This window comes from Impatiens glandulifera, chromosome 1 (assembly GCF_907164915.1).
Source record: "Impatiens glandulifera chromosome 1, dImpGla2.1, whole genome shotgun sequence".
Lineage (NCBI taxonomy): Eukaryota > Viridiplantae > Streptophyta > Magnoliopsida > Ericales > Balsaminaceae > Impatiens > Impatiens glandulifera.
The window spans coordinates 69,888,539-69,910,778 of record NC_061862.1 but is presented as its reverse complement, the minus strand read 5'-3'; the positions used below and the strand labels follow the sequence as shown (position 1 = coordinate 69,910,778).

The 22,240-nt window shown below is 33.3% G+C and overlaps 2 protein-coding genes and 1 non-coding gene across 3 annotated transcripts; all 3 read left to right on the top strand.

Annotated features, from left to right (window-relative positions):
• The first annotated feature begins 1,352 nt into the window (after nt 1-1,352).
• TRNAK-CUU lies at nt 1,353-1,425 on the top strand. The gene has a single exon. It is a non-coding gene; the product is annotated as a tRNA-Lys (tRNA).
• A 77-nt stretch (nt 1,426-1,502) lies between these two features.
• On the top strand, nt 1,503-4,107 carry LOC124921505 (protein FMP32, mitochondrial-like). Its single transcript, XM_047462176.1, has 7 exons — nt 1,503-1,888; nt 1,955-2,086; nt 2,176-2,235; nt 3,483-3,559; nt 3,640-3,696; nt 3,775-3,841; nt 3,926-4,107. The coding sequence occupies exons 1-7, from the start codon at nt 1,715-1,717 to the stop codon at nt 4,043-4,045; spliced, it is 687 nt and encodes a 228-aa protein (XP_047318132.1). The 5' UTR covers nt 1,503-1,714; the 3' UTR covers nt 4,046-4,107.
• A 1,647-nt stretch (nt 4,108-5,754) lies between these two features.
• Nucleotides 5,755-6,750, top strand: LOC124931499 (glycine-rich cell wall structural protein 1-like). Its single transcript, XM_047471981.1, has one exon. The coding sequence runs from the start codon at nt 5,755-5,757 to the stop codon at nt 6,748-6,750; it is 996 nt and encodes a 331-aa protein (XP_047327937.1).
• The last annotated feature ends 15,490 nt before the right edge of the window (nt 6,751-22,240 follow it).

The window sequence follows — 22,240 nt, the reverse complement described above, 5'->3', positions numbered from 1 at the left end:
AGCATCTGTTTCTTTATTCAATTGGTTATGATTTTTCAATATTTAAGCCTTTCAATGTTTACTAACTTAGATATTTAAATTTAATCCCGTCTCTTGATGTTTTTTCTTTCTCGGAGACAAAAACCCACTATTTCAAATGAACATGTTTCTTACCTGAAAAGTATCTCATCTGTTTGTTGACGAGATAATGTTCACATATATTTATAACTTTGTGTTATGTTTCTTCTTTAAATTCAGACCTAGATTCAACCTCTTTAGAAAGTGTTTCTAAATGGGTTCATTTAATGTCTACTTTTAAGTGTCATCCATACAACAAGTTCTCATTTTCCTCAAATGATGCATCATTTTTCTTTTAGGCTATATTGTCATTAATTATTCTACCTATTAAATGATAGATTGCAAAGTTAAAGTTGTGATATTTGTAAAGATTTTATACACTATCAATAAGTCTAAATTGTGATGTTGTACCATTGGGATTATGACAATATGAATGGTGTTGGTTGATTAATTTGCTAACTAAATATGAAATAAAATCTATTATCTTATTGGGTCATCTTTGGGTGCTGGGAAGCTCGGATATATTAGAGAAAATTTGAGATGAATAAAAGAATGCTCTTTTAGTCTCGAGTTCCATCTTCATGAATTGAGCTAAGGTTAGGATTGAATATACTTTTAATTCTATTATGTGCATGGTTGATATTGACCTTCAATTCTATTATGTCCATGGTTGATCTTGACCTATAATGCTCATCTCATGGGCATATATTTTTTTTGTTTTCCATTTTATAAATCCCATTTTATGTACTTTCAATTGGGTTTTTCAACTTGTCTGTTCTTATATTCAAACACAAAATATACATTATAAGATTTATCATCATTTTCATCCTTAAAATATAATTTTGATAAATGTTATTATTAAAGACTAAAATTTATTTAATTTATTTATTTTGTGGTGAAGATAGCAAGTAATGAGAAAATCATTCAAAAAAAAAGAAATAGTAAAAATAATGATATGTCTAACTTATTCAAATAGAAAAAAAACTCACAACCACACAATGTTTGTTTAATCTCAGTCAAACTTTTATAATGTCAATGATTTTATTTGTTACATTTTCAATCAACATATTTTAATCTTATTTATTTTTAATGGGTATTTTGGCTTCAAATAGTTTAGATCACATTTTTTTCTTCTAAAATTATATAAGATGATATGAAAAGAATACTTATGATTACATTATTATTGAAAAAAACTTTAAGACATTTTTATATATATATAATTGTTTAAAACATCTTAAATTCCTAATACATCAATTTAATATTACTATTATTGAGTTATAATCCATCAACAGTTAGCCCGTCTAGCTCAGTTGGTAGAGCGCAAGGCTCTTAACCTTGTGGTCGAGGGTTCGAGCCCCTCGGTGGGCGTTGACTTTTTTTTTTTTTTTTAAAAATTTCAGTTTCGACCGTTTGAAGGAATTTGCCGTCTTTACCCATATTTCTTCGCCCTCCAAATCTCTTCTTTTTTGTTTGGTGGTAACGAGATATTCACGAGATTTCAATGGAAACAATCTCAAGAAGATCAACAAGTCCAAGAGAGCAACTAATTATAAAAACAAGTAAACTCCAATTCATTCCTTAATCTTTTCATTTTCCCTCTGTTTTCGAAATCAAGGTCGATTTGTATAGAGAAAACCCAGATTTGAAACGGAATTTAATGGCCGCTTATGCGGCATCGAATCGGGTACGACAGATCAGGAACATCAATGGCGCCATTCTGAGGACCCTTTTCAAATCCAAGATTACTACTGTCCCTTCTAACTGCAGAGGCATTTCCCATTTTATCAAAGGAAATGGAAATCGCTTATTCCTCGTTGACACTTTAGCTCTTGTAATTAATCTCTCTTTCCCTCTCTCTATATTATGATATTGTTGGGTTTTAATTTGTTTCTTTTAGGTTAAGAAATTTGAGGCACAAGGAATTCCCTTGAATCAAGCAGAGGCAATAACTGCAGCCATTACCCAAGTGCTTAGTGATAGCTTTGAAAATGTGGCTCATGCATTTGTTTCAAAGACTGAAATGATGAAGGTGGGTGGTATAGGAATTAGGAAATTCACTTTGGTTTTCGACAATAATTTGCCTGATTCTTGCCCATTTTTTTGTGTGATTCTTTACAGACAGAAATGACCCAGGAGGGTTCTTTGTCCAAATTCAAATTCGAAGTCAAAAGTTCTCAGGTTTTTATACACATCTAACTATCTTATTTAGTTAATGAGTTTTCACTTTGGATTTGATTAGCCATTGTTATAGCTTCTTCAATGTATGAAGTTAGGATATATAACCTTCTTCTTCTTCTTCTTCTTCTATAATTCATCTTCAATTGTCATGTCAATAAAATCTGTTTCATTGACAAACACTTTTCCTTGATCAAGAACATCAAAATAGCTAGGATCAACATCGGTTTTTTACCCGCAGTTTCATTTTGTTGAACTTGTGATAGCTCATAACACGACTTGAATTGTATTGATTTTTGCGGTGTTGACTCACAGTACTTGTGATTTTCAAGGGCAGTGGTTAATTGAAAAGAAGTTTAATTTTTATTTGGAGTTTGATGCCTGAAGTTCGATTACCACTAAAAGGATATTTATTGAAGTGGAGGGTAATGACGGTGGAATGATGCATCTTTTTTTTTATTTTGCCACCAAAATTTATTTCCTAGTGGAAGTTAACACTACCCCTACTTTTCTAGACCTCCCATTTAATTCAATGCCTTCTTAGTTGGACTCCAACAGACATGAGACTATTGATCTTTTCAACAAGACATCCACTTGAACTATCCTGGTGGGATCTTCTATATCAACTTTATACGCCTCTTCTTGTAGAATTGTCATATTTCTTTTGAACCAAGACCATTCAATAAAATCTCGTTTGAGTAAAATGACAAAAATAAACAACCCCACTGATTGAGGTTTTAACAAGACTTTGTCAAAAGAAGGATCACAAACGTCTAAAATACAGACGAGACTAGGTTTTGTGATCACACGTTTACGAGTGATGAGAATGAAGCTCATCAAAATCAATTTTTTTTCTTCTGGTATTAATGTTTATTCTCTAGATGAAGTTAGCACACCCTCTAACTTTAATTAGAACGTTTTAGTGAGAATTGAACAAGAGCTTTTTTTATCTCTTGAGCTACCATGATATAGATTAGCTCATCAGAATCATTCTAACTCGTCTTGCCTTGTTCTCAAATACACCGTTCTTCTCAAGTCATATGTTCCACCCAACAATGACAGGACATTGATCCATTTTTATCAACTGTAGCCCTTTTACAATTACCCATTATAAGATAGACCCATAGAGTTCCAGATAAGACCCCAAATTTTTAACACAAAGGGTCTAACTTGGTTCCTATAACCAACCTAATAAATGTTTCAATTTTAATTTTTGTTGGCTTACTAATGTCTTTTCTTCTTCTACACAGGAGCATCATTTTTCTCTGTTGCAACATGAAACTGAGACCCTTCGGGGTGACATAGAAAAGGTCCGAAGTGAACTAAGGTCTGATGGTTTGATTTTGTTTCTTTTCGATATGAACATTTGAGTACGCCTCTTCCTTGAGCTTTGGAAACAAAAAACAGGTACGAGGTAGATAAAGTAACAGCAGGACAACGTCTGGATCTAAACCTGGAAAGAGGGTGAGTTTGATCAACTTTCGGTATTATTATCATTATTGTTAAAAGTTGCGTTTAATTGACAATTTATGTAACTCTCAGGAGAATAAAGGACGAACTTACAAGCCAAAATCATGAAACTAGTAACCTAACCAACAAACTTGATAGAGTGAGAGCATGCATTTATTTTTCTATTTCAAGTTATGAAACTTTTTTTTTTATTTTTCTTCAAATTTTTGTTGTTATTTTTCAGGAAATTCATGCTCTAAGGGCTCAATTAGAAGCTGGAAAGTATGAAGTGATAAAGTACTGTATAGGTAGCCTTGTATCGATATCTGCTGTTGGCATCGCTTTTCTTCGTATTTGTATGTAATACGAATGTGTTGCGTTAAATGTTGATTGCTCTAGTTATATGGAAAAGCAAAGCTTTGTCTCCGTTATTGATTGTTGAAAAGGAAAAGTAAGGTTGCGACGAAAACCTATTCCGGAATCATCTTATATCTTTAATGTTTCCCCCATTGTTGAATCATCTTAATTAAGTGTTTGATGAGACCACACCTTCATCCCCATCGGTTTCACATGGAGGAAACTCAATTGGGTCCATGTTTGGATGGAGCATAATCGGCCCCCTATTGACAAGATGACAAGGAACAAGTCGAGTAGAAAGACTTTTAAGAAGTGAATTATCACTACGTCGTTTAGATCACGATAATATGAAACTTAGTCATCATTTGTTACAAGTTATTCAAAAAGACTAAGAAGAAAAACAAACATAAATAAATATGGCTCTTATTACTCTTGATTAGAAGAACAAAGATAAAGGAGTTGTATGAACTATATTATGTCTCATTTTTAAGCTTAGATTTAGCAACTCATTTTTTGATATTTTTCGTTTCTTTGGATAGTTTATCTCAAATAGCACGACTGAGTTCATCTTCATTTGTAATATTGAAGCGATCTTGCAATGAGCCCTTCATTCTTCATGTTGTTCACTCATTCCTCATGTTAAACCGACATTGTAATTTTCTTGGTGATGACAAGTTCAGAATGATATTTTATTTCGTTGAAAAGCTTATGGAAACCTTTTGCAATGACGAGGCTCATATCAACGACAATTACGAAGCTCTTCTTCATAAGACATCATATGTTTCATGAATGGATTGAAAATCACGTTCTGTCTGTCTGTTATCATTGCAATTTCCAATAAATAAATTGGATATTAATTAATGTAGAAAATATGTGGAAAGATAATGTAGAATGAGTAAACAGTAGTAGCTTGAAAGGCAGGAAGAAATCCATGGGATATGATCATCACATCACATGGTTGCTACTACTGATTGAATGCCTAGAGCCAGCCCAATCTCCACTTACTAATGAGTGTGGGCAAATCGATCATTTGGCTGCTCATCATTTGACTTGAGTAAGGATGACTCTTGATTATTAATTTATTTATTTTTTTGCATAGAGGTATTTTTTGCTCGATTTAAAAAATAAATTAGCTCATTGTCAATAAGTTTATACTAGTTCAAATCCAATTCAACATAATTAAACAAAATATATTGTTATAATGTTATAGCAACATCAAAATTCAAAGAAATGATGGTATTGTCATTAACCTATGTATATTATCTTAGATCAATGGTCCATATATAGTTAATCACATCATCTTATGATTTAATACTGGATAATTTATGACAAATTTGTTCATAACTTACTTTTTATATCAAAATCCAAGGTTTATTAGCTAATTAACGTTTGTTGGATTGGATCGGGATGCTTGAAAAATATGCATTTCTTTTCTTGGTGAGGATCATGATATTAATTGCTAGCTAGGTGGGGCCATTGTTCTTCTTGCATTTTGGGAATTGGATTGGTGGTGGGGCTCATATATATTGGACCAACTTATAATTAGTTGGAAGATATAGTGGGAATTGTGGACCCATCTCGATATATGGTTCCTTACAGCTGACATCGATCAATCGGCCATTGTTTCCATACATATATAAGGAAAGTATAATAGAAGAAAGAGTCGACATATTAATTTGTGGGTGTTAATTGTTGCCAATAACCAGACAGAGATCAATGAAGATAAGTTCTGGAGGACTATGTTTCTTTGTTGTGGCTTTATTTTTTGGCCTTTCTTTGGTTGATGGACTTTCTCGTAAAACCCTAATTCAAGAAGGCACCTCTTTGAAAAACACCACCATTTCTTCAAAGGCTCATGATCATGTGGCAGTAGTTGGTACTCCTGATCATAATACTAAGAGTGGATCAGCCAAAGGTGGTGGTTCAAGTGGCGGTGGACGAGGAGGATCAGGCGGTGGCAGTGGCTCAGGTGGTGGAGGAGGTGGTGGCAGTGGCTCAGGTGGTGGAGGAGGTGGTGGCAGTGGTTCAGGTGGTGGTGGAGGAGGTGGTGACAGTGGTTCAGGTGGAGGAGGAGGAGGTGGCAGTGGCTCGGGTGGTGGAGGAGGAGGTGGCAGTGGCTCGGGTGGTGGAGGAGGAGGTGGCAGTGGCTCAGGAGGTGGAGGAGGAGGTAGCAGTGGCTCGGGTGGTGGAGGAGGAGGTGGCAATGGCTCGGGTGGTGGAGGAGGAGGTGGCAGTGGCTCAGGAGGTGGAGGAGGAGGCAGTGGCTCGGGTGGTGGAGGAGGAGGTGGCAGTGGCTCAGGAGGTGGAGGAGGAGGCAGTGGCTCGGGTGGTGGAGGAGGCAGTGGCGGTGGCTCGAGAGGTGATGGTGGCAGTGACAATGGTAACAAGAAAAGAAGAAACAATGGACACAAGAAGAAGCGTGATGGAGGAATGAGTGGAGGTGGGGGTGGTGGCGGAAATGGTGGAGGTGGCGGTGGAGGAGGAAATGGAGGAGGTGGTGGTGGTGGTGGCGGCGGCGGTGGTAAAGGAGGTGGCGGCGGCGGCGGTGGTGGTAAAGGAGGAGGAGGGGGCGGTGGTGGTGGTAAAGGAGGAGGAGGGGGTGGTGGTGGCGGTGGCGGTGGCGGTGGAGGAGGAGGCGGAGGAGGAGGAAGTTGGGGTGGAGGTGGTAGTTGTTGGGCATGGGGATGTAAGACCAAGGGTCCAAAGTATTAAGGTGAATAATAATAATTCATTAATACTTATAAAATAAATTACATGGTTTTGTATGAGTTCATGAAATGTAACTCACTAAAAATTCCTTTTTGCATGATTCAGCATGGCTAATTGTTTAATTAGCAATTAATACCCAATACTTATCTATATCCTTTGTTATCTTAATGTCTTTTATTGTTTTTACTTACAAGATATGTTTTGGTATACTCCAAAGGGTTGTTTGTAATTCAAAAATATATTTACAAAATGTATGTTTGTTTCTATATAGATTATAACTGGCATGCATTAATATTGAATGTCATGCTCCTTGAGCTTCACCGTGTGAGACATGCATGGGCACAAGCATCATCTTCCCATTGATAAAGTAAATGCAACCTTGAGAAAAACTAATTGATAACACAATAATTTTTAAGAGGATTAAACTATGTTATGTATACTGAATGGAAGAGACATATGTATAGTAAGATTAATGTAATATTTAGTTCTAATTTTAAGTTCTCCACTTAATTTCTATTTTGTAGTAATTGTACTTCTTCAAAAACACAAACTCAAATCTTAACATGAAGCGAGAATAATAATATAAAGAAAATGAAGCAAAGCAAATTTTTTTTTTATAGATCTCCTATAAATGTAAACAAATGTTGTTATTTACGGTCGCACGTCCAATCTTTATTGGGAGTTTATGTATTAAATTTTATTTATTTATAACATTTATTAAAAACAATATAAAAATATATAATATTTTAACATTAAAATTAATCAAAATAACTTAATGTATTTGATTAGTTATGATTAACTATTTGAGATTTGTAATGATATACTTGTAACTTATAAATATATATTAATACAGTTAGAGTTTATTACACAAAAAATTATGCGTTATTCTTCCATCTCTTTAAATTATAATATATTATTGATAATTTTACTGAAAAGTTTCATTCTCTACCGTGGTTTTTCTGTTTTAGATTTTCACATATATTTTGTGTTAGTTACGTATTTTTTTCATTATTATTTGCATCTTTACTTTATATCGATTAGTCTCAAATTCATATCTTACATTTAACAAATGGTATCATAGCGATTGAGTTTTTTTAATCTAAGACTATATTTGATTGCGAAGATGTCGAGTATGAAATACGATATTTCGTTGTTGAATCGTAAGTTCGCACCACTAGATTTTCTCTATAAAAAATAAATATACAAGTTGTGCTCGTTCATATTGATTTGGACGAAATATTGTTAGGGTTTGATAACGAGTTCGGACAGTTGTTTCATAATATGTACCAAATGGTGTACCGTTAATAAAAAGACGTTTTATAAAAATTATATGTCCTAAAAAAATTAGACTCTCCCGATTTGACTCTCTCTTCGTTACTTAAGATTTATTCGTCTTCGTTTTATTACGTAACAAATAAATTGTTATTCCATTAGAACAAAAAATTGTTAACGACCACCTAATTTAGTCTACAGACAAATTTAGTTTAAAAAAGGTGAAGATAATAGTGTTGTTACCCAGCGTGAAAGATTATGAAGAAAATTTGTATTTGTGGCTGATCAATAATGTGTTTGTTGGATTTTGATAATGAAAAAAAGCTTCAAAGGTTTTGTGATGGTGATTTATGTTTTATTTTTATTTATTTTTTTCGAAAAATAATTATTTGTGTTAATAGTGTGTAGTTTGTGTTGGTATTGTATGCTGATAGTAATGTTGTTTTATTCTCCAAATAATTTGAACAATTTTTTTTTGATAATCTTTTCTCGTAACAATTACACGTAAATAATATATGAATAAAATACAATGATAATAGTGTTGGGTTTTGCAACAGCAAAACTATGGATCTTCTTAGAAATCAAAACCTGTAGCAAATCAGATTCCAAATCGTCTATGACGATAAACAGATTACCAAGAACTGAAATAGTACAAAGCAATAAACGACAACACAATATACGTGGTTCGGTCAAAATCGACCTACGTCCACGGGAGGGATAAGTTTCACTAAATCAAACAAATGTCAATAGTAGAAACTTACATGCCCTGCTCTCAAATGAAAGAAGTGATTACACTAGGAATGATTGGACTACTCCACAATCAAAAGCTCCCCCAATCTCTCACTCTGGATCAGCCAAAGAACAACAAGAAGAAGGAAAACCAGAAAACCCTAGATCTGTAATTCACTATCTCTCTCTATTTGCTCTGTTATGAGAAAAATACCCAAAAAAAAAGTATTTATACTCTAACCCGTTTTCATAAAAGAAAACCCTGACCCGTTTACCCGGAATTTAAAACCCGCCCGCAATGGCAAGGAACACCAACAATTCTCCCCCTTCCGAGCCATGGGAGAATGTTGCTATAAACATTCATCATCATCGTGACGCTTCTGCCAGAACCATTCCGGCTTTGGCACAACATATCTCATGCTTTCCTCTTGGCAAGCCCTTTGTCATCATATCTGACCCGTTCTCATCTGTGTGCACTTTCTCCAAGTATAACTCCTTCTTCTCGAGCACTTCACGGATCCAATGGTACCTTCTTTGGATGTGTTTTGAACGTGAATGGAAACTTGGATTCTTGCTCACATGTATAGCACTCTGTGAGTCACTAAACACCACAAACCTGTCTTGTGCAATGCCAATTTCTTTCAACAATTCTTTCATCCATCTCATTTCTTTACAACATTCAGTAATGACAATATATTCAGCTTCTATAGTAGACAAAGCAACACATTTCTGTAGACGAGACTGCCATGATACAGCTCCTCCTCCAAAAGTAAACAAATACCCTGAAGTTGATCTCATTGTGTTAATATCACCACTCATATCTGAATCAGAAAACCCTTCAACATGTGACTTTCCAGTACCATAACACAAAGCGTATTTGGAGGTCCCTCGAAGATATCTCATTAGCCACTTAACCGCTTCCCAGTGTGTCTTACCAGGATTTGAAAGAAAACGAATAAGTACTCCAACCGCATGAGCTATATCCGGTCTTGTACAGACCATTGCATACATCAGACTGCCTATTGCTGAAGCATATGGAACACTGCACATTTCTTGTCTTTCTTCTTCATCCTTGGGAGACATTGTCTTGTTTATTTTCAAGTGTGTAGCCAATGGACAAACAACTGGCTTTGCCTTGTCCATACAGAATCGTTTTAGAATCTTCTCAATATATCTCTCTTGAGATAACCATAGCTTTTTCTTCACCCGATCACGAATGACCTGCATTCCAAGAATTTGTCTTGCTTGACCCAAGTCTTTCATCTCAAAAGACTTAGCCAAATCCTTTTTCAACTTGGCAATCTTGAGCTTGTCTCTCCCAACAATCAGCATGTCATCAACATATAGGAGAAGTATAATAAAATCATTAGAAGCAAACTTTTGCACAAAGACACAGTGATCTGTAGACGTCTTCATGTACCCATGGTTGGTCATGAACGACTCAAACTTAAGATACCATTGCCTTGGTGCTTGCTTCAAACTGTACAGACTTTTGACAAGTTTGCACACCTTGCTTTCCTCACCTTTCTTATTATAACCTTCAGGTTGCTCCATATAAACATCTTCATCCAAATCACCATGGAGAAATGCAGTCTTGACATCAAGTTGTTCAACCTCAAGATCCATACAAGCAGCTAGACTTAACACCACCCGGATAGAAGTCATCTTCACTACCGGTGAAAAAATCTCATCATAATCGATTCCATGCCTCTGGCCAAAACCTTTGACAACCAGCCTAGCCTTGTATCTTGTCTTGCTATTATCACCTTCTTGCTTGATCTTGTATACCCATTTATTTTGTAATACTTTTCTGTTCTCTGGTCTTTCAACTAGATCATATGTGCCATTTTTCAGCAATGACTTCATCTCTTCATCCATGGCAGCTAGCCATTCTTTCTTATGAGCATCCTAAAGAGCCTCCTTATAGCATATAGGCTCCCCACAATCAGTTAGAAGAACATACTCTGTAGTAGGATACTTAGAACTTGGTCTTTTCTCCCTAGTAGACCTCCGAAGTACCTCTGTTTGTTGATTCTGTTGATTTCCATCTTCTTGTTGAACTTCAAAATCAACCTCAACATTATCACCAAGATCAGTTTCAGTATTAGTATCATTTCCATGGCCTACAGCTTGACCCTGAGGAACATCATCATCACTATCTGAGTTTGAAGCTACATGTGGCCTTGTCTCCTCAACATCATGATACAACTCAAGACCAGAAAGGTCACGTATGTATGCATCAAGCTTTTCACCATCTTCAAAATTCTCAATAGTCTGATCTTCAAGAAATACCACATCTCGGCTTCTCAAAACCTTCTTATCAACTGGGTCATAACACCTGTATCCCCACTTTTCATCACCATATCCCAAAAATATGCATTGTCTGGTTTTTGCATCTAGCTTAGACCTCTCATCTTTTGGAACATGCACAAAAGCTCTGCAACCAAAAACACGTAAATAGTCATAATTAACATCTTTACCTGACCAGACGCTTTCTGCACACTTATTATTCAATGGCTTGGAGGGAGAACGGTTGATCACATACACTGCAGTGCTCATGGCTTCAGCCCAGAAATGCTTAGCCAACCTGGCATGGGAGAGCATACTCCTCATCCGTTCCAACATTGTTCTGTTCATCCTCTCTGCCACACCATTTTGTTGTGGAGTCTTGGGCACAGTCTGTTCATGTCGAATACCCTGCTCTTTGCAATAATCATCAAATGAGCCTATGTACTCTCCCCTATTATCTGACCGCACCCTCATCAGTTTTCTTCCTGTCTCTCTTTCAACCAGCTTGTGAAAGACTTCAAACCTTGCTGCAACCTCATCCTTGGACTTTATAGCATAAGCCCAAACCTTCCTAGATGCATCGTCTATGAAAGTTACAAAATAGGAAGCACCGCCTATGGATTTAATCTTCATAGGACCACAAACATCTGTATGGACCAATTCAAGGACATTCTTTTTCAGTTCAACTTTTGACTTACTGAAGGAGACTCTGTTCTGCTTACCCTTCAAGCAATGCTCACAATTTTCAAGATGAGCATCCTTGAGATTCAGCAACTCATTCCTCTTGATCAAAACATTCAGCCCTTTTTCACTAATGTGACATAATCTTTTGTGCCACAACTCAGAGGATGACTCCATTAAAACAGAATATGCCGCATCATAGACAATTTTCAAATTTGTCTTGTATAAGGAACACCATTTCTTACCTCGTGCAATAACCAATGAACCCTTGCTTAGCTTCCATGCTCCACCACTGAAAACATTATGGTAGCCTCCATCATCAAGCATACCTGCTGAAATCAAATTCATTCTTAAATCAGGAACATGTCTTACATCTCTCAATGTCAGGAAACAACCCATGTTTGTCTCGATTTTAACATCACCAAGACCAACTATCTTGGATACACCACTGTTACCCATGCGAACCTCACCATAATCACCAGCTTTGTAGGACTGAAAGTAATCTTTGTGTGGAGTTATATGGAATGAGGCACCTGTGTCAACAATCCATGCTGTTTCATTTGAAGATGTGCTAAGACAGGAGTCTTGACAGTTAGAAGCATATGTCAGTTCACCATCTGAAGCATAAGCAGATGTATCTGCACTCTGTTCTTTCTTTTCTCTGGGCTTCACTGTACCCTTCGCTTTATCATTTTTAAATTTCCAGCACTCATTTTTCTAGTGACCCATTTTGCCTTAGTAATGACAAGCACCATCCTTCTTTGGAGCTCTAGACTTGCTTCTAGACTTTCCCCTGCTCGAACCACTTCTATTATCTTTTGATCTTCCTCTATCAGCCACCAACATATCAGACTTAAAGGGTTTATCCCCCTTTCGATTCTCCTCATCAAGTAAGGAACTGGTGACAAATGCAATGTTGACTTTACCATTTGGTGCTGAGTTGCTGAGAGTGATAATAAGTGTCTCCCAACTTGCAGGAAAAGATCCAAGGACTAAAAGTGCTTGCACCTCATCATCAAAGTTTATCTTCATACTACTCAGCTGATTCAAAATATTTTGAAATTCATTCAAGTGCTCAGCAATTGATTTATTATCAATGTACTTCAGATTCACCAGCCTTCGTACCAGTGCTGCTTTATTCCCTGCTGACCTCCCAGCATAGAGAGCTTCAAGTTTGCTCCACACACCATACGCTGTAGTCTCATTCTCAACATGGTGCACAACATTTACACCAACCCAGGAACGAATAAAGCTGCAGGCCTTTCTATCTATCTTTTTCCAATCAGCCTCTTTTGTAGTCTCAGGTCTAACACCCTCATTTTCAATTGCTTCATTCAAATCATCTGAAACTAACAGATCACTGATCATCAGTTTCCATTGCCTGTAGTTTGTACCATTCAGACTCACCATATCAGGTCTAGATTTCCCCATTATTACCGCCTTAACAACTGACAAAAACACCAGCAAAGAAACCAATTGATCTCTTCTATGAATTTCGCCAAATAACCAGTAGAGCACTCTGCTTCAATGTTAAAACAGATAACCAATTAATACTGCTCTGATACCACTGTTGGGTTTTGCAACAGCAAAACTATGGATCTTCTTAGAAATCAAAACCTGTAGCAAATCAGATTCCAAATCGTCTATGACGATAAACAGATTACCAAGAATTGAAATAGCACAAAGCAATAAACGACAACACAATATACGTGGTTCAGTCAAAATCGACCTACGTCCACGGGAGGGATAAGTTTCACTAAATCAAACAAATGTCAATTGTAGAAACTTACATGCTCTGCTCTCAAATGAAAGAAGTGATTACACTAGGAATGATTGGACTACTCCACAATTAAAAGCTCCCCCAATCTCTCACTCTGGATCAGCCAAAGAACAAGAAGAAGAAGGAAAACCAGAAAACCCTAGATCTGTAATTCACTCTCTCTCTATTTGCTCTGTTATGAGAAAAATACCAAAAAAAAGTATTTATACTCTAACCCGTTTTCATAAAAGAAAACCCTGACCCGTTTACCCGAAATTTAAAACCCGCCCGCAATGGCAAGGAACACCAACAAATAGAACATATACAATAGATTATTTAATGAGACCTGTGAAATCACAGTTCTCTTAAAACAGTTTTATCGTCTCTCGTTTGTGCTAGAGAGTTTCGCATAGAACACTCACAATAACAAGGAAAGACTTCTAGAATTCTAGAGTGAGAAGTGATAAGATAATGTGTGGAGAAGAATACAGGTTGATGAATATTTATAGTTGAAAATTAAACTCATAATCAATTCTTTAATTCAACGGCCACTAATCCATCAACCATTTCATGCAACGATTATTTTTGTTTGCTTTTTCATCATCTTTGCAAGTTAAATCCAACAACAAATATTTTGTAGTTATAATATCAATTAAAATCATTTGTTAACTGCCTCATTCAAGGCATTACCGTTAATTGTAATAATTAACAAATTTAATTGTAACAATTAACAAATTTAATTCACAATGAATTTGATCTGAATTATTTTCACTTTAATTCACATTTGAATTTGATGTAAAATTCATTTGGGTTAAATTTCATAATTAATTCATTTTAAATTTGATGTAAATTTCATTTGGATTAAATTTCACCATTAATTCATATTTGAATTTGGTGTAAATTTCATTTACTTAAATATCATTTCTATTTAATTAATAGAATTAGTTTAATTCTAACTATTTTTACTTTCCAATATCCTTTAAAATAAAGTGTTTGTAGATATTCTCTTCAAAATGGCTACAACCCTTTAAAATGTGTACTATTTGTTACAGATTTATTAATAGATAAACAGAGATAAAGAGATCATAACTCGCTCCAAAACAGTGAAAGTAATAATAAATTAAAATACTGTTATAACTAAAGGCGAACTTTTATTTCAAAATGTCCATCATCCCAACTAAAATATCAACTCTAGAAGACAACCAAAACAAAACTACTTATGAAGTAATCTTAGCATAACACAAAAAAAAACAAATATTCATCCATCATCCAAATAGATTGGCCAAATCACGATCCAAAAAAATACCTCCTACCAATGTCATAAGCCTTAAAGAAAACCAGTATTGTATTTTCACCCACATTAACTTTTAAATATACAAAACATACATTTATCATTCATTCAAATTATTTTTACAATGTCAACAATCAGATTTATCATTACAACTATGATTAGATATTGGTTGGATAATTCTGTATATTACAGCATCCTTGCAAGTTGCAAGTTTTGTGCATGATGATAAACAGTATCTTGCACTTATCAAATAAACAATAATACTTTGTAAATATCCACTAAATACTCAATAATAATATAAATAGTTGAAACTGCTATAATTTTATTAGAGGAAATTGAAGATTAACAACAAAAAAAAAAATACCATATTGAAGACTGCGAACTTCCATCCATGAACTTGTAAAAACATACTACAATTTTCACAATAATTAGAACACATTATTTACACATTACTTAAATGTGGTGTTAAAAAAATGGTAATTAAAAATATAGTTATACATGTGAATGTTGTGTTGACTGAGATTGCGGAAATTGAGTTTCATACCTACCACGTACACTTGGAATGATCTTATAATGATCCCTACACACCTTGTTTTGGAAATAGAATAGAATGACTTACATGTATATCTTTCAAATTTAACAATATAAATAAATTTCAATACACAACATTTTAACTAGAGTGTGGATTGAACCTTCTCAAGTGTTATGTTTGTTTGATTTTACTCAATTTTGTTTTTCGTGAATCCTCTATAGGACTCCTTTCAACATTTTACTCATGTTATTTTCTTCTTCCTTTTAATCTCTTTAATTTCATGAGAGTCTCCTACACCAATTTATACCTGCTCATTTAAAATAATTGTGCCATCTGACTCACCAACTTGTAAACATCTCATCCACCACTTTCAACCTACACAAAATATCATTTTTAACAATCTTATAAGTAACATCTCTCTCTGCTGCCTTGGTAACCAACTGAACATACAATACAATTCACACCGTTCTTGATATTTCTTACTTTGCAATACTTTGGCAGGAAAACTAGTTTGGTCACCACTTGAATCGTTAACTCTAAAATATTCAACATTAGCTTCTCATGCCCACATTTTTTCCGTATTAACTTACTTGGAATCTCTACGATGCTTTTATCGTAAATATTTTCAAAATATGAGAACATAAGATTCCAGGAAATTCAATTTTTACAATTGTAGTCAAATTTTCCACATGAAGAATCAACTATAACCCTATGATGGTAACTCTTTCGAAAATGAATAACTTCATATTTAAGAATTTCATCATCCTCGATTATTCTGACAGTATCATGAGATTTACACCACTCAATTTGAAAACATTTATATGTCTCGGGGTATGAGTACTATTTGATTGTTTCAAAATTTCAATTGGAATTTCCAAAACTGGAGCACTTAGTTTAGACAGTGTTTCAGCTCTTAACTCCTCGTATCGACGATCCTCGAGTAGTCTTACGAAATGATTACAGAAGTCTAAAAACTTATGTTTGTACGTGGCATATCTTTTTCATAATGTCGTTTATGTTCTCAATTCTTTGGGTCGTAGTCATGTCCGCGCAAAAAAAAAAGAATGTGTCGGCCATACACCAAAACCCATTTTCCCCTTATTTGAAACGTATGCCGCAGCCAATCATTTTCTTGTAATGAATATTGAGTCAACATCTGGATTTTGGCTACAATAAAATATTCCTCTTTATCAAAATTATATATACAAAATGCAAAATATTAACAAACTTTTTGAAATGTATGGCAACATTTTAATAAATGTGCCAAATGTACAAACAATTATATGTTTGAGGTCATCTCAAAGCTAAAACATTTGTCATTGCTTCTTGATCTGTGAGATTAGTTGTTAATTTTTTCTCACTCATAGCTTACTAAATGTATCAAACAACCACTTGAATAACACAGATGTTTCATCATACATAAAGCTACACCAAAAATTATTGTTTTCTTAAAATGATTAACACCTACAAACAATTCAATTGAACAACATTCATTGTTCTTCCTGTAGGTTGCGTCAAAAAAAAGAAATATCTCCAAAATTACCATAATCGATCAACTCTAATCTTGGTATTATACCAAAATTATTAGTTATTAGGTCATCTTCATCTACTTGAATAACATAGAAAAAATTAGGATCTTACAACTATTATTTTTGCAAATATTTTAATACACTTCATATATCCCCAATCATCATGTTTTTAGTTCTTGTAGAACACAAATAATTTTGGTAATCTTCATAAATAAAACCTAAAAACTCTTTCCCATCCACTTGTCTCACCATAAAATTATGAAATTCTTTCGGAGGAATTACAACTTCATTGGCCATATGGGATCTAAGAAAATGTGTTTTGTTGTGACTTGAGAGATAATGATTATGTTCTCTCACAAATTAGATCACGCATAATTTGCCCTCAATTCGATGACTAATCATCAGTTTAGCCTCACAACTAAATTTTGTTTCAGCTTTCAGCACACTTGTTTTTCACATAAATATCGTGACGTTTATCTATTGTACTTTTACCTTGTGCACTATAACATAATACTCAATCCCCAATTTTAGCCTAGCGTTAACAAGAAGTGGATATCTCTAGTCTCCTTGAGAGGTCTTGTTTCGAGCCTGTCAGGCGGCAAGTTTTGCGCCTAGTAAAATGGTTAAGTGTGTTTGCAGGCTATGTGTTTAACCTCCTTATGTTCACATTTTTTAATAACATAACACCCAATCCAATATTTCACATGATTTACTAAAAGGACATCTTGATTTTTTTATTTATGTTATATCCAACTATTCCATAATTTCTAAACAAGATTGTGAAGAAAAAATTGTCAAAATATTCTTACATAAACTGTCTAATATGATTAAACAATTGATCTAAATATTAAAGTTTCAGTGATAAAAAGTGTCAAATAATTCGTCAGGTTAAGTTTAATGAAGTAATTAATTATGGTAAGTTAAAAAAAATAGTTTAATTTAAGAAATTAATGAGATCTTTGTTTAATAATTTTGACAAATATATTTCAAGACACATCAAATATAAATATTAAAGATGTTATACCCTAATTATTATTATTGAAAGATGCAATTAGTGAAAAATAAGTTGTTATTTATTCCATATTCATTTAATAAATCACTATTTTACTAATATTGAAAAATGTAAAAAAAAAAAACTAGTAGGAACGAAGACTAAGAAATTCCTAGTAGTCACTTTAATTTCTTACCTGGAATGAAGACGTGTAAATGTAGATTTCTTACCTTTTAGGTTTATGTCTGGTTCCAATTTGTTATGGAAGACTGTAAAATTTATAACAGTACAAAGAGAGAGAGTCAAATCGAGAAAGCCTATTTTTTTAGACATATATTTTTTTATAGAATGGCATCGTTTTATTAACGTTACAACATTTGATACCTATTCTAAAATAGGTAGGTGATCCGACTTTGTTTGATAAGATGACCAGTTAATGAAAAGTAGATTAGAAAAAGAGGAGGATCGTAAGACTATGTCTCATATACATCTTTATTCGTCGAATAATATTCTATAGGATGTTCTGAAGGAGATGTGTGATGTTGGGTTATGATTAAAGCTAGAACATTTATGTATGACAAAAAGTCTTACTAACAAGTTGCATCTGAAGCAACGATTATATTCCCATCGTATTCCAAAGGTACGTCTTTACAATAGCATTTATCAAAATTTAAAAAATTATCGCTCATTTGGAGGTTTTGAAAGTCAAGTATAATGATACAAATTTAGTCTTGATTTGATTGTGTTTGTTGCCCTCATCATATATCATGTTTCATGATACTATTTTATTTAGTCGTGATACTCTCACAACTAATGACGTTTATGATACATTGTTCTCTAAATATAAATGAAACATCATGTTAATCATTATGATAATCTGGTAGAGGGCTTTATTGTTCGAGGGAGAATCAAAGAAATATGATCATAAAGTGATAAAAGAGATACATCAAAGACAAGAAAGTTTTAGAAGACATACAATTATTACGAAGAGAAGACCACATAAAATCTAAGTATTGGAATTTACAAAATAAATTTAAGAAAGTGAATAGTATTCTAACTAAAAAACAAACAAAAAAAATTCGGCGAAACAAGAATTGCTAAATTCGAATACAATGAACTCCTCATGGCTTTTGTTTATGACGCAAGATCACTAAATCGATCAATGGATACTCGATTTTGGTGTTTCAATTGGGTTTGGTTTTCAAAATATGATACAACTTTCAAAGGTGTTGTATTAATAAGAAACAACTCATCATATAAAGTCGTTGGTATAGAGACAATAAAAATCAATATGTTTGATGAAGCTATTCGGTTACTTGATAATGCGAGACATGTTTCTAATTTGAAGAGCAATCTTATTTCTCTTAATACCCTTGATTCAAAAGGGTACATTTAACTATTGTAGATGAAGGTTAGTAGATATGTTTTGTCGTGATAGAAGGTGAAAGAAAATATGACATGTTATATTTTTTTAAATTTCAAATTTATAGGCGATGTCTATGTTGTCACATCCTCGTTATTTAATTATGATATTATAATGTTATTTCACGTGCAATTTGATCATATGAGTGAGAATAACGTGACCAAGTTGAACAAACATGGATTTTTAATGGGCATAGTATTAGAAAATTAAAGTTTTGTGAGTATTGCATCATTGACGAACATAAAAGAGTTATGTTTTCTAAAGTCATCCATAACACTCAAGGAAGACTTGGTTATATTCACTCTGACCTGTAAGGGGCGTCTAGAGTACCTTCTATGGGAGATGTCTATTATATGTTGATGATTGTCGATAATTTCTCCAGAAAAGTTTGAGTTTTTTCTTTCATAAGTAGAAGAGTGACATGTTCTCTAAGTTTAAGGAATAGAAGGTTATGATTGAAAATCAGACTAGGAAGTTAATAAAACGTTTGCAGTACTCATAATAATTTGGAGTTTTCTATAAAAAAATTAATACTCTATAGATGACAGAAGAAATCGGGAGATATCACACAGTGCATAAAAATCCATAACATAATGGTGTGGTATATAGAGAATGAATGAGACTTTGATGAATAAGGTGTGTTCTATGCTCTTTAATGTTGATTTACCATAGTTGTTTTAGGCTGAAATTTCAATTTCAACATGTTTCTTTAACAACCGTTATTCGTCGACTACCGTTAGGGATGTAATTGAGCCAAGCCGAGTTAAACAATGTTAGGCTCGAGCTCAGCTCATCTAGTATATATTCGGGCTAGAGGTCGGCTCGAGCACGTTTCGAGCTTTTATAGTCGAGCTCGGATTGTATGAATTTAGTTGATCTCATGAGCTTAGGGATGGCAACGGGTACCCTACCCGCCGGGTAGTGAAGTACCCATCCCCGAACCCGATTTTCAAATTACTACCCGACCCCAACCCCGAACCCGACGGATATCTCTATTTATATCCCCATCCCCGATTCACCGGGTACCCGATCCCCGACGGGTACCCCATTACCCGATATTAAATATTAAAAAATTATATTTTAATTAACTAAAATTATATAAATTAAATATAATATGTTACTACAAAATATAATTAACCTACAACTATTAATAAATATTATATCCTTAAACAGAAAATCATTCACATTATAAAATATAAATTCATTAATACTACATAATATAAATTCATCCATACTACAAAAATACAAATAAACTTAAAAGTGATAGAACATAATTCTTAATTAAACACAAAAACTTCAAAAATCATTAAATTAGTTCTCACAAAAAAAAAACATCCTTCTTGAATACACTTCTTCAACACCTTTAATTACAACCTACAAAATCAATAAAAAACAATCAACATTAACAAATACAAAATAGAGTAATAACATACCTCAAATGACAAACAATTAATTACTTAAAAAATACGAATTTTCTTTTACCTGGTCTTATATATTAATATTTTTCCAAAAATATTTATAAAAATAAATAACTAATATGTTAAACTATTATTCTCTAAATATAGTTAAACATAATATTTTAAAAATAAAAAACTCTTTTATTTTTAAACTAATATATTGAACTAAATATAAAGAACTTTTAATATTTCTTAAAAAAAAAACTCTTTTGATCCTTTATTTTTGCCTTTATAAAAAATAAATTTATTTATTGTATTACTTTATTAAATTATAAATTATTTCATAAAACATATTTAATAATATTAATATTCTATTGTAATTTAGAACCCTAGTTTATTAATTGTGAAAATCCATCTAACACTTAAGATAAATTTATATAATGTTTGATGCGGTTTATTTAATCTGAGTCAAATAACTGATAGACATATTATATATAATGAAAGTATGCATAAATCTCTTATCGTATATATCAGTTATGTCTAGTATTGAAGAGATTCCACATATTAAATAAAAAGTCTATAAATAATGAAAGTATTACTTACCTACTTGTGTTGTAGACTTGTAGTCATGTAGATCTTATAGAAAAAATTAACTTTGTTGCTGTTGAAACGGAAGAAGAAGCTAAAAAATAAATATTGAAGATTAAGTAAATAAATAAATATAAGATTATAAAAATTAAAGAACAGACTGAAAATATTACTTACTTGCGTAGCTATGTAACTTATGTTGAAGAAGAAGTTGAAGAAGTTGAAGAAGATAGAAGTTGAAGACTTGAACTCTTGAAATAAGATTGAATGGAGATATATGAGAAGGAAACATTTATTACAAATTAATGAAATTATGTTAAGCGTGTGCATGATGTATGTAGGAAATGATGTCAAGAGTAATGATAAAATAATTAATATATTTATTTAATGATAGTTAATTAGTTAGTAGTTGGAATTTGATAAGTCACTTAAATTTTATTAATATATATTAATATTTAATATATTCGGGTATCGGGTATCGGGTCTGGGTTTCCAACACTCCCCATCCCCGACCCTAAACCCGATCGGGTATCATTTTTCATTCCCCATCCCCGACCTCGACCCCGAACCAGATTTAAAATACCCGAACCCGATCATCGGGTACCCATGGGTATCGAGTATACGGGTACCCATTGCCATCCCTACATGAGCTGTTCGTGCTCAGCTCGTTTAGAAAGCTTGTTTAGAAAGCTCGAACTCCTCTAGAACTCGTCTAGTGAAAGATTATTTACCTGGTTGTATAAAAGTTAAATTTATAAATTCAATAGTGAAATGAATAAAACATTACAATTATAAATATATTTTTCAAATAATAAGATTAACAAATGGGAAGAATAACAATTTTATCTACAAAGTTGGATGAAGGTGTCAAATTTATTATTAAAATCGTAAAATTCTATTTATATATATAATCTTGACAAAAAAATGTCAAATTTATTCTTCTTAACATAATTATTTAACCACCTTAAAATTTTGTTGTGCCATGTCATATTCACATATTATATATATATAT

Coding starts and splice junctions, on each gene's coding strand:
- LOC124921505 (XM_047462176.1), top strand. CDS start 1,715: ATGGCCGCTTATGCGGCATCGAATCGGGTACGACAGATCAGGAACATC. Junction 1,889..1,954: donor TCGTTGACACTTTAGCTCTT/GTAATTAATCTC, acceptor TGTTTCTTTTAG/GTTAAGAAATTTGAGGCACA. Junction 2,087..2,175: donor CAAAGACTGAAATGATGAAG/GTGGGTGGTATA, acceptor GATTCTTTACAG/ACAGAAATGACCCAGGAGGG.
- LOC124931499 (XM_047471981.1), top strand. CDS start 5,755: ATGAAGATAAGTTCTGGAGGACTATGTTTCTTTGTTGTGGCTTTATTT.